The sequence below is a fragment of the Callithrix jacchus genome, chromosome 14, assembly GCF_049354715.1.
Source record: "Callithrix jacchus isolate 240 chromosome 14, calJac240_pri, whole genome shotgun sequence".
NCBI classification, from domain to species: domain Eukaryota; kingdom Metazoa; phylum Chordata; class Mammalia; order Primates; family Cebidae; genus Callithrix; species Callithrix jacchus.
In genome coordinates, this window is record NC_133515.1 from 99,552,519 (window position 1) to 99,565,867 (window position 13,349).

The 13,349-nt window shown below is 37.8% G+C and overlaps 1 protein-coding gene across 6 annotated transcripts in view; it reads left to right on the plus strand.

Annotated features, from left to right (window-relative positions):
* NBAS (NBAS subunit of NRZ tethering complex) overlaps positions 1-13,349 on the plus strand; it is a 454,285-nt gene that overhangs the window by 35,874 nt on the left and 405,062 nt on the right. For all 6 annotated transcript variants that reach the window (XM_078349936.1, XM_054245191.2, XM_054245193.2 and 3 more), the window contains 3 exons: positions 4-81; positions 431-478; positions 2,114-2,157. In XM_078349936.1, the coding sequence (XP_078206062.1) occupies positions 4-81; positions 431-478; positions 2,114-2,157 (170 nt within the window). The remainder of the gene's footprint in view (positions 1-3; positions 82-430; positions 479-2,113; positions 2,158-13,349) is intronic.

Here is a 13,349-nt window from a genome sequence, read left to right on the forward strand (position 1 = left end):
CAGCCCTGCACCTTTTTTGCTCCCTGATGGACTGGTTCGCTTGGTTAATAAACAGATAAACTGGCATTTGGTACTTGCAAGGTAAGGAATTGTAAAATTCACACGTTTTTCTATCTGGATTGGCTTTTACATTTAATTATGGATGTTAATTTTGGAGTCCTTGTGGCTTTCAGTCTTGATTTTTATTGTATGTAAATCTCTTTGTTGCATATGATTAGTATTGTTTAAACATGTTAATTCATGCTGTATTAAACCATTTTGTATGCTTTTGTACCTCTATCCTCATCTAATTGTAAGGTCAAGAGATGGATAATTAAAGCATGTGAACAAATTTAAAAATGATTTTTACTTATTAAATAATTCTATCTGTGTCGAAAGCTGCTAAAGATACTCATAATAGATATTCCCCCCCCTTTCTTCTCCATGAAAGCAATGGAAAGCTTTTGGCTGCTGTTCAAGATCAGTGTGTGGAAATCAGGTAATTGCTAATATTATTCATATTCAAAATTTCCTTTGAGAAACGTTTTTTACTCTATAAATGGGAACTAAGATTTTTATAGGGGGTATATTTAAAAGGATTTTATTATTAGCTCACTTAATTTTGTGAGTGTCAAACACCAATTTATGCCAGTTAAAAAATTAAGGATGTTTTCTCAGAGTTGTGTGTGTATCTTTCTCCTTCCCCAGATCATTCTGTTGCCTCCTAAGAAATTTTACTTTCTTAGGAGTAAACGAGGCCTATCTTCCAGAACTCTGGAAATCACTCTTGTTTGACTATTTACTGCTGCATCAGCTAAACAGACATTCAGGAAGGTGTAAAAAAGTAGGGATGTTTTTGCTCTGTTGGTACAAAATGGTAGATTGAATATGGGTATGCAAAAGACCAAGGTTACATATTACTTGAGACTGGATTGTGCTGTCTGTCCTCATGAGACATTCAGTAGTATTATATACACATCTAAAAGACACATCTCTAAGCTGGACTTTTCGGGTGTTTTATTTTAAATAATGTATCAGTTATAAAAGAGCTATCAACAATAGCAACTAAGAAAAATGAGTTCATTCTCATTTTTGAGAATTGTTATTGGGAATTGTTATTGGGAAAATCATATGGAAGAGGAAGTACATTTACTATTCATCAAGTGGAAGTGGACCATCATAAAGGTCTTCATTATCATCACCTTCACATTGAGTGGGCTGAGGAGGAGGAGAAAGAAGGGGGAGGTGGTCTTGCTGTCTCAGAGTGGTAGAGATAGAAGAAAATCCACATATACATGGACCTGCACAGTTGAAACCTGTGTTGTTCAGGAGTCAATTATAGTAATTCCATAATATTTCATTGAGTGCTCATAGCAAAATTTAATCCCTTTAAACTGGGTATTATTTTCCTCCTTTATAAATTAGATACCAGTTTTCTTGATATCTGTATGTATCTGTAATTATTTCCTTGGGATAAATTTATTGAAATAGAATTGTTAGGTCAAATGCTATGGACATGAAGGTTTTGGATAATTGTTATTAAACTATTTTCCAGAGGGTTTACCAGTTTTCATTTTTAAACAAGTTTTATAATAATTATACTACTTGGTATATATTTCAGGATCACAGATTTAAAATAGGTTATTGATTTAAATATGGTGACCTATTAAGGTTCTTTGATTTCTTAAAATAAGACTGTTTTTTCCTAAGAGATGAAACTTCATCAGCTGATACAGACCACTGGTTCTTAATTAGGATTGATGTGTCCAGCAAAAAAATATTTTTGCTTGGGCCACATCCCAGATTTCCTGATTCAGAACCTTTGGGGATTGGGACCAGACATCTCTATTGTGTGAAAAGACCATGGCAAATTCACTTAGGCCGTGTTACTGTATTTCATATTTATATATATAAATAGTTTCATACAGCGTAGCTCCATATCTGATGTAATAAGAAGGTTGGAAGAAAATATTGTCACTGATAAAAGGGTCATAATTGAGGCACAGAACCATCTCTGAGGGGAGAAATGATGTAGTGTTTTATATAGAGGCTGTCTAGTCCACAGTATCTGGTATTTTATAGTTCTATACAATGTTATGATAAAACTTTTGCCTTGGTTTTGCATATTTTACAGGTCTGCAAAAGATGATTTTACATCCATAATTGGGAAATGTCAAGGTAAGAGTTTACAAAATATTTAAAAAATGAAAATTTCAAATCTTCAATGGTTTAAAATGTTTCTTAAAAATTAGAATATATATGAACTATTTATTAACAAGGATTATCATGACTATTACAATAATAAAACCTAAGTGATTTTTTTTAACTGTCTTAAATATTTTGCTTTAAAATGGTTCATTTTGATGAGATTTGGAAACTGTTTTAAAAAAGTCTAAGCCAGTTTTGAATGAAGTAGTTTTAACTGTCAGTAGTCTTTTATTTTGGATTAAATGCAGAAAGAAATATTAAGGTGTAAGTCAAGAATTCATCAGATACAGACTAGTAAAAAAAAGGTAGAATTTGGTCATTCTTCTATATATTCAGCAAAAATTTACTGCCTATAATTTATGTGTATGTGCTGTTTTGCTGGGTGCTTGAGGTATGATTGTGAGCAAAAAGACCTGGTCCTTTATCTCATGAAGCATATAGATGCTCAAATGTATAATTATAAACTTTTTCACCTGTAATTCCAGCACTTTGGGAGGCTGAGGTGGGTGGATTACTTGAGGTCAGGAGTTTGAGACCAGCCTGGTCAACATGGTGAAACCTGTGTCTATTAAAAATACAAAAATTAGCCAGGTATGGTGGTGCATGCCTGTAATCCCATCTACTCGGGAGGCTGAGGCAGAAGAACGCTTGAACCTGGGAGATGGAGATTGCAGTGAGCCGAGCTGAGATTACTCCACCACTACACTCCAGCCTGGGCGACAGAGTGAGACTCCGTCTCAAAAAAGAAAAGAATGAGTAGAAGGTAGAGGAAGATGGGGAGTGTTTCAGTCTTCAGGAGCAGTGTGTGAAAAGGCAGAACAAACCTTACGGGAGAAAAAGAGGTATTAGATAAATACATCTATTACCTATGTTTTGTTTACAGGACCTGCAGTTCTGTCTGTCTGATCTTGGATTAGTTTCACAGTGTGATCGTACAAAGTATAATGATGGTAATCATGGTCATTGTGTTGATAACAAGCATTTATAGTTATCAACTATAGTTATCTTACTGTGTGCCTGGCTCTGTATTTAGGACTTTACATGATTTTCTAGTGTATAGAAATAAAGCAGTATAAATATTTTATCTTAAAACAGTCTTAGGATAAAATATATATTTGACATTGATAAGAGAGCAAGGAGATTGGAGGCACTCGTAGTTTTCAGAGCTACAATGTGGTAATTTCTGTAAGGGAGTGGGGGTAATACAGAAGATTCCCCACTTCGTCATGGAAATGCTGTTCTTTTTTTATTTTTATTTTTTGAGATAGGGCCTCACTCTGTTGCCAGGCTGGAGTGCAATGCTGTGATCATGGTTTCCTGATCTTCCTGCCTCAGCCTCCTGAGAAGCTGAGACCACAGGCATGCATCAGTACGTCCGGATAACTTTTTATTATTTTTAAATTATTTGCAGAGATGGGTGTCTTGCCTTATTGCCGAGGCTGGCCTCAAACTCCTGTAATCCTCCTGCCTCAGCCTCCCAAAGTGCTGGGATTATAGGTGTGCGTCACTGTGCCTAGCCTTTAAGACAGAGATGACAAATAATTCATTGTAATTGTACTAAGTGCCATGATAGCGAAGAGTCACTTTTAACTTAAGTTTACGAAGCCTTGGGAGTCTGTTTATTTATTTATATATTCATTGAAAATTTTTTTTTCTTTGAGACAGGGTCTCAGTCTTTTGCTCAGTCTGGGGTGCAGTGGCATGATGGTGACTCACTGCAGCCTTAACCTCCTGGGCTCAGGTGATCCTCCCACCTAAGTTTCCCAGGTAGCTGGGACTACAGGTACATGACACCATGCTCAGCTAATTTTTAAAAATTTTTATAGATACAGGGGTTTGCCATGTTGCCCAGTCTGGTCTTGCCCTCATGGGTTCAAGTGATCCTCCCACCTTGGCCCCCCAAAGTGCTTGACATTGCAGGTGTGAGCTACAGTGCTCAACCTGTTGAAATAGCTCTTTTCTTCCACTGTGTACTTCTACCATCATAGGCTTAGTTTAGGCTCTCAACATTTCTTACTTGGTTTCTTGCAACAGTCTGCTGACAAGGTTTTCTTGTATGCCCTTTAGTAATCCACACTTTATACTGCTTGGCAAATTGATCATTTAAAAAAAAAAAAAAAGGGCTGGGCGTAGTTGGTCACGGCTGTAATCCCAGCACTTTGGGAAGCCTAGGTTGGCGGATCTCAAGGTCAAGAGATCTAGACCATCCTGGCCAACATGGTGAAACTCTGTCTCTACTAAAAATATAAAAAAATTTAGCTGGATGTGGTAGTGCCTGTAGTCCCAGCTACTTGGGAGGCTGAGACAGGAGAATCGCTTGAACCCAGGAGGCAGAGGTTGCAGTGAGCTGAGATTGCGCCAGTATGCTCCAGCCTGGTGACAGAACGAGACTCCATCTCAAAAAGCAAAACAAAACAAAAAACTATTCTAGCAGGTAACCCTTCACATCTGACTTAACTGCTTTGTAGATTCCTAGTAATCCTGGGCAAGTTACTTTACCTCTCTGAGCCTCGGTTTCATTATCTATAAAATGGTCGTAATTTTATAAATTGAGTTGTGGGAAAATTATGTGAATTAATGTATATTAAACTCTCGGCATAATGTCTGAGGCATCATGAGTACTTAGGAGATGTCAAGCTATTGTTATAGGTACTGTTACTATGATTCTGCCTAAAATCTGTCAGTTGTTTGCTATTGACTGGAATACAGTTCATGTTTTCTAATTTAGGATAAAAGACTTTTCACAGTCAGCCTGTCTATCCTGTGAGAGTTCCCTGCCATATGTCTTACGTTCTAGTACAAAACAGTGAACAATTTTCTAGCCCTATTGGGTTCTTCATGCCTTGGTACAGATAGTTCCTTTTGCTCAGAAGCTCCTACCTGTATATTGAATTAATTATACCTGTGCCTGTATCACAACACTTAGCTAGTCTGCTTTCCTTTTTTATTTATTTATGTATATTTTTTGAGATGAAGTCTTGCTTTGTCACACAGGTTGGAGTGCAGTGGTGCGATCTCGGCTCACTGAAACCTCTACCTCCTATATTCAAGTGATTCCCTTGCCTCAGCCTCCTAAGTTGCTGGGATTACAGGTGTGTGCCACCACACCCAACTATTTTTTGTATTTTTAGTAGAGATGGGGTTTCACAATGTTGGCGAGGCTGATCTCAAACTCCTGACCTCAGGTGATCCACATGCCTTGCCTACCAAAGTGCTGGGATTATAGGCGTGAGCCACCACATCTTGCTTGCTTTCCTTTTTAAATTGTTGATTTGCTTGTCTGATTCCCAATTAGATTGTAAATTATTTGACGTTAGAGCTTATATCTTAACCCAACATAAAAAATGTTTTTTTTCGTGCTAGCATGATGCCTGACACACTGTAGGCACATAGTATTTGACCCTATCAAGTGGGTAATGGCACTTGGGAGCTGTTCAAATGCTTTTTATGGATCAATGAATTTACTAACAAAGTATGTTTGCCTATTTCTTGCTTAACTTTAGAAATTTTCAAGAGTATGTATATATATTATATATAGTACTGTCTATATCATACATATTATAGTGATCCATATATAAATTTGTGGATAATTGTCATGGCATTAATATTTTTTATTCCTTATGTATACATGTGCATACATAGCAAGAATAGAGCAATAAGGGTGGATAGGAAGACCTGTTTGCCAACTGGGCATGGTGGCTCACTCCTGTAATCCCAGCACTTTGGGAGGCCGAGGTGGGTGGATCATGAGGTCAAGAGATCGAGACCATCCTGGTCAACATGGTGAAACCCCGTCTCTACTAAAAATACAAAAAATTAGCTGGGCATGGTGGCACATACCTGTAATCCCAGCTATTCAGGAGGCTGAGGCAGCAGAATCGCCTGAACCCAGGAGGCGGAGGTTGCGGTGAGCCGAGATCACGCCATTGCACTCCAGCCTGGGTAACAAGAATGAAACTCTGTCTCAAAAAAAGTATAAAAAATTAGCCGGGCATGGTGGCGGTCGCCTATAGTTCCAGCTACTCAGGTGACTGAAGCATAATTGCTTGAATCTGAGAAGTGGAGGTTGCAGTGAGCAGAGGTTGTGCCACTGCCCTCCAGCCTGTGTGACAGAGGGAGACTCCTCAAAAAAAAAAAAAAAAAAGACCTGTTTGCCTAACCCTTTTGGGAGTACTCGAAGGGGCGATAGTGTGTAAGTGTGAATATCTAAAGCTTGGGGCTCTAGCCCTTTTTGAATATACCTTTTGTAGTTTCATCACCAGTGCTTATTAGAGTAGATCAGGACTTGCTTAAATAATGTATAAAGGTCAAGAAGTATCCAGAAGAATAATTTGGGGGGTATTCAGTTGCCTTTTTCCCAGTGTAGCCCTTTCATTGAGTGAGCGCTTGGGGGGCCTAAGATAGGTTTCTGAGGAGCGTGCTTAGAGTGTTGGAGTGATTCACATAGACAGGGTTCTTTTGAGCTTTGGCATTAGACACCTGCTCCTAACCAGTAAGTAAACTGAGAATTCTACAAATTAACATGAAAATGGGAGGCTTTACCCTTCTGTATTTTATACAGATTATAATATTTGTCAGAGTTTTTAGCGTGTACAGTTAATGGGGCAGCAAGGATAAGAAAATAATACTTTGAGAGCTAATGTTTTATTTTGTTGGCTTCTGAATGTGTGAATTTATGACCTTAATTCTACATCAATGGCTTCTTTCCATTTTGTATAATGCGAGGTAATGATCATTTGCTTGTTATCTGACTCATCTTTATGGGAATAACTCCCATATGCCAAATAATATTTCATGTGTGTGCCTGGAGAAAAGGAGCCAGATTGTTGTTAATGCATTTTTGAAACTACATATTGCAGAGTCTACCAACTGAAATAGGAGCTATTTGGTTCTACTCTGATATTTTTCAATTATTGTTTTATAAAATACCTGCCATTTGAGTGTTTTAAATGTGGATTGTAACTTGTTTTGGCTCTGTTCATTAGGCCATAAATAGTAATTCAGTTTTCTCTTTCTACTTGAATAATGACCTAAAAATAGCACATGAAATTAGAGTTTTTAAAAAGAGTTGTACTGTGTTGTTCATCAACAGATTTTTTTCATATTTTTGATTTTGAGATACCATAAATGCGAGTTTCCTAATTGTGTGCAGCAACTTGCCTACGACAGGTATGTGAGGTCCCATCAGCCCTCCAGTGGCTGACTGGGCACTCTGACAGCCTCAGCTTCTACTGGTTGCCTCTGGCTTCCAGCAGCCTCATGAATTTACTGTTACATGCCATACAAATATGATTTTCTCTATATGTGTTAACATGAAAAAGGTTGGGAAGGATAGACTGTTTGAAACACCTGGATTTTTTTTGTTTTGTTTTGTTTCATGATGGAGTCTGGCTCTGTCACCCAGGCTGGAATGCAGTGATGTGATATCGCCTTACTGCACCCTTCACCTTCTGGGTTCAAGTGATTATCCTACCTTAGCCTCCCCAGTAGTTGAGATTATAGATGCCTGCCACCATGCCTGGCTGACTTCATATTTTTAGTAGAGTCAAGGTTTCACTGTGTTGGTCAGTCTGGTCTCAAACTCCTGACTTCAAGTGATCCACCTGCCTTGGCCTCCCAGAGTGCTAGAATTATAGGTGTGAGCCACCACACCTGGTTGAAACACCCAGACTTGAAATGAACCATTTTGTTCCAGAACTGTGATTCAGGATCCTCAGATTATATGATGACTATTTTCTCTTTCAGCTACTCAGGAGGCTGAGGCAGGAGAATTGCCTGAACCCAGGAGGCAGAGGTTGTGGTGAGCTGAGATTGTGCCATTGCACTCCAGCCTGGGTAACAAGAGCGAAACTCCATCTCAAAAAAAAAGAAAAAAATAATACACATTCTTAGTAGAAACTTTAGAAACTAAAAATGAGCAAAAAGTAGAAAAGAAAAATAAGTTCAGCACCAAGGGATAAATACTATTTACATTTTATTATCAATTGTTTCAGATGTTTTTCTGTAACTACCTGTTACTGTAGATATATTCTATGAAAATAAAGTGTTTTATAATCTGATTTCTGTACTTAAATATAGGTTGTTAAAAAAGAGTTGTTTTTAGGTTGAAGTTTAAGAAGCACTTTCCAGAGTATCTTTTTTGATCTGTTCTACTGGGTAGTATCTTGGGTGTTAGGACTTAGGTCTCCTAGCTATCCAGATAATCCAGGAAATGCCTATAAACTTGATCTCTGAGCAGCAAGCAACTTGATAGTATATTTGATTCCACCAGCAAAAAAAAATCATCATGCATTTGTGCATATAATTGTATGAAACATAGGTAGCAGATTATTGCATCTGTGTTCATGAAGGATATTGGTATCTAGATTGCTCTTTTGTAACGTCTTTCTGGTTTGGTATTGGAATAGTGCTGGTTCCAAAAGATGAGTTGGCAAGTGTTTCATCATTTTTTAAATTTTCCGAAACTGTTTTGGTAGAATTGAATTATTCCTTCCTTAAATGTTTGATGGAATTCACCAGTGAAACTGGGAGTTTTCTTGTAAGCAGCCTTTAAATCAATCAATCTAAAATTTTTAATTTAATTAAAATAGATCAAAAAGGCTTTTTAAAATTTCACTTTCCTCTTATTTTCATTTTTTTTGGAATTTTTCCCTAAATTGTAGACTTATTGGCTTAATGTTTATGATATTCCCTATTACCCTTCTACTGTCTGTAGGCTCTGTACTGATGTCCCCTCTATCAGTTTTCAGATTTGTACTTGGTATTTTTCTCTTTTCTCTTAAATCAGTCAGGCGAGAGTTTTATGCATTAAATATTCTTAAAGGAAAAAAAATGGGTTTTATAGATTTCTTTTTTTGCTTACTTTGATTTTTGCCCTTATTAGTTCCTTTATTCTGTGTACAGGATTTAATTTGCTCTCATTTTTCTAGATGTACGGTGGACATTTAGATCACTGATTTTAAACTTTTTTTGTATGTAAACATTTAAGCATTTAAGCCGGTTCTAATATAAGCATCTTTTTGTTAATTACATCTAATTTAATTCTGTTGTGGCTGGAGATCATATACAACATGATTTTAACCTTTTTTGCTTATTGAGGCTTGATTTATGGCCTAGCATATATTCTGTCTTCATGAATATTTCACATTTAAAAAAATTTGGTTCTTGGGTATAGTGCAGGTATTGGATATAGGTTTTTTTTTTTTTTTTTTTTTTTTGGCCAGTCATTCTTGCTCTGTCACTCAGGCTGGAGTGCACGGACATGATCTCGGCTTACTGCAACCTCCACCTCCTGGGTTCAAGCAGTTCTGATGCCTCAGCCTCCCAGGTAGCTGGTATTATAGGTGTGTACCACCATAACCAGCTAATTTTTGTATTTTAATAGGGATGGGGTTTGTCTTGTTGGTCAGGCTCATCTCAAACTTCTGGCCTCAAGTGATCTGCCACCTCAGCCTCCTAATTGTGCTGGGTTTATAGGCATGATCCACCTCGCCTGGCTGTGTCAGGTAACTTTTTAAGAAATTGTATGAGAAGGACAATCTTTCATATTTACCTCACTTTCCCTTTCTTTCATTTTTTTGTGTATGCATGAAATTGAATTTGCATTTGATAGTGTTTCTTTTTTTCCAGCTTGAAGAACTTGACATTCTTATAAGGCAGGACTTTATTATTATTATCATCCAGGCTGGAATCTGGGCTCACTGACACCTTTGTGTCTCGGGCTCCCATGCTTTGCTAGTTTTCAACATTTTTTGTAGAGATGGGTCTCCCTATGTTGCCCAAGCTGGTCTTGACCTCCTAGATTCAAGCAATTCTCCTACCTTGGCCTCCCAAAGTACTTGAATTACAGGCATGAGCCACTGTACCCTGCCAAGAACTGTTGATAACAAATTTTCTCAATGTTTGTTTTTGTCTTTATAAAAGGTTTTTTTAATTGCATTTTAGGTTTTGGGGTACATGTGCAGAACATGCAAGATAGTTGCATAGGTACACACGTGGCAGTGTGTTTTGCTGCCTTCCTCCCCTTCACCCACATTTGGCATTTCTCCCCATGCTATCCCTCTCCAGCTCCCCCACCCCGCAGTCCCTCCCCTATTCCCCCCCATAGACCCCAGTGTGTAGTGCTCCCTTCCCTGTGTCCATGTGTTCTCTATAAAATGTTTTATCTGAGAAAAATCTAGGTTAATCTTTTTTTTTTTTTTTTTTTTTTTTTTTTAGGAGTCTTACTCTGTCACCCAGGCTGGAGTGCAGTGGCACAATCTCAACTCACTGCATCCTGGGTCCAAGTGATTTTCCTGCCTTAGCCACCTGAGCAGCTGGGACTACAGGTGCGCGCCACTATGCCCGGCTTATTTTTGTATTTTTTAGTAGAGATGGGGTTTTACCATATTGGACAGGCTGGTCTCAAACTCTGACCTTGTGATCCGCCTGCCTCAGCCTCCCAAAGTGCTGGGCTTACAGGCGTGCGCCACCCGCACCTGATCCTTTTAGCTCTTTACAGATATCATTGTTTTGTTTTTGACAAGAAATTGAGAATCATTGCTATTGTTTTCTTAGATGTAAGGTGTCTTTCTTTTGTTTGTCTACTTTAAAATTTTCTCTTTATTATTGGTTGTCAGATGCAGATTATCATGTGCCTTGATGGCTTTTGAGTTTATCTTGCTTTAAGTTCATTAAGATACTAGATAAGTAGTTTTGTAGATTTTTTTTCAAATTTGAAAAGTTTATGGCTATTGTTTTTACCCAATTTATTTGTTTTAAATTTGTTGTGGTATCTTTTTTCATGGAGAATTTCCTCCTCCTTTCCCTCCCTCCGTCCCTCCATTTGTCACATTTTTCTTTATAAATTCAGAGTTTCTTATCATGTTTATACTTTCTCTCCCTCCACCATTTTCCACTTTTTTCTTTATAAATTCAGAGTTTCCTATCATATTTAGGCCTTTCTTATTGTGGAATTGTTAAGGTTTTGCTCATGTGTTCTTTTAGTGACACTATTAAATATTTACATATTTGGCTTCTCTAATGTCTTTCTGTTCCCACTAGTTTGCTCTTGCTCACTGGTTCTTGACTTGGATGTAAAGAATGTATATACGTGAGAGATTGTTCACTGAATTCACTTTGAAAATGAGGAAACCGAGGCTATACCCAGGGTCATACCCAGCTGTCTTGTGATAGCACTGAGACTAGAACACAGTGTTTCTTATTTTTAAATCCTTGCTCATTTCCAATTCTAGTTTGGGTGAATGGGCACTGGATTGAAGTCTTCTCCTTGAGCATTTGGGTATTTGCTGTGTCCCACCAGAGTGTTAGGCACTGGTCATAAACATTATGAACAAAATGGACACAGCTCCTGACATTTTGGAGTTTGGAGATTCACAAATAAGGCAGACAATAAAAAGTCTGACAAATGATATGGTTTGTCTCTGTGTCCTCACCCAAATCTTATTTTGGAGTGTACTCCTGTAACTTTCACATGTTGTGGGAGGGACCTGGTAGGAGGTAATTGAATCATGGGGGCAGTTTTCCACGTACTGTTCTTGTGATACGGAATAAGTCTCACAAGATCTGATGGTTTTATCAGGGGTTTTCGCTTTTGTGTCTTCCTCATTCTCTCGTTGCCTGCTGCCATCATTGCAAGGTGGATCTTGCTTCTCCTTGCCTTCTGCCATGATTGTGCAGCTTCCCCAGCCACGAGGAACTGTAAGTTCAATTAATCCTCTTTCATTTGTAAATTGCCCAGTCTCAGATATGCCTTTATCAGCAGTGTTAAAACGGAATAATACAACAAGCAAATGTATAATTATTTGATGTAAGAGCTGTGAAGGAAATGAAATCATTGGGCTGGTGAAAAATAGTGGGGCTTAGAGGCTACCTAGGGTGGTCACAGAGTGCCTTCTAAGGAAATGCTATTTAAAGTGAAGCTTGAAAGATGGAAAAAAAAGCCAGTGGAGTGTGAGGAAGAGTGTTCCAGGCTTAGAAAACAGCATCCACAAAAGCTCCGAGGTGGGAAAGAGCTTGGCAACTGGGCAGATTTAAGGAGCTACAGCTGATGGAAATGTGAGTGGGGTATGAACTCTTTCACCGTGCACCTGTCGGTTGTCAATTTGCTGGTTAATGTTTACCATCAGTGTTTTCCTGCATACTTTTCAGACAACTTCATTGACACTTGCTTTGTAAAAATCTGTACTGTTTATTCCTTTCCCAAGACACACGGGCAACTGGAAAAAAGTCTTTAGTTTCACATTGTTATGTGAAATCTTATCTTGTAATGAAAACGTATTTTTATCTGGGTCAAAACACATGCTGAGTTTTCTGGAGTTACTGGTTGTGACTAGAAATAATAGCAAAAACAAATCCCTTTCCAATGCAATGCAGTGCATAGAATCTATTTATCTTATCAAAATGAAATAAGAGGAAAAGTCTGTTATCAGATTGCAGTGTTTCCTTAGCACATAAATATTTTTCAGGGCAAAATTGTCATCTTGCTGGTTTTTATGTAGCATCTATGCATATGCCAGTTTTTTATTCTTTTGTTATCATTTTGTACCTATGTCTGCTTCAAAGTTTGATTTTTTATTTTAGCAGTCTAAAGACAGGGAAGTGATTTTTTTTAAAAAAATTATTCCCACTTGCAAAAATGGCTTTTCCAGAGTATATGCAGTATCTTATTAAGCTTTAATAAAATTCATTAGACTTATCCATGCCGAATGACCTCTTTGGGATTTTTTTTGTATACTTTTAACCTATTGATAAATAGTCAAAATGAAGAAACTCATTGATGTCTGGTGGCCTTTCCCCATATATTCCCCAAAATGTATATTACAGAAGTAAAGGGAAGTCTGAACTCTACCCATTATTCCTTTTAGGTAGATAGATGACTTCTGTTATACAGTTCACATTTCATTGGTAGTCCTGGACGGGTGGTAAACTCTACCATTACCTTGCCCTGTTAATAGAGACTTTTTTCTGAGAGACGTAGATGTCACTCGTTAGTGAAATGTTAATCACTGTGTTCCAGGCCTGGGAGTGGAATGTTGAATAAGACATTGTCTCTGATTTCAAGGAGCTCAGAGACTTGTGGGGCAAATAGTTATGTAAACAACAATATGATGTTATAAATGCTATGAAAGAGGTATGTACAGCATATTTGGTGGCACAGAGCA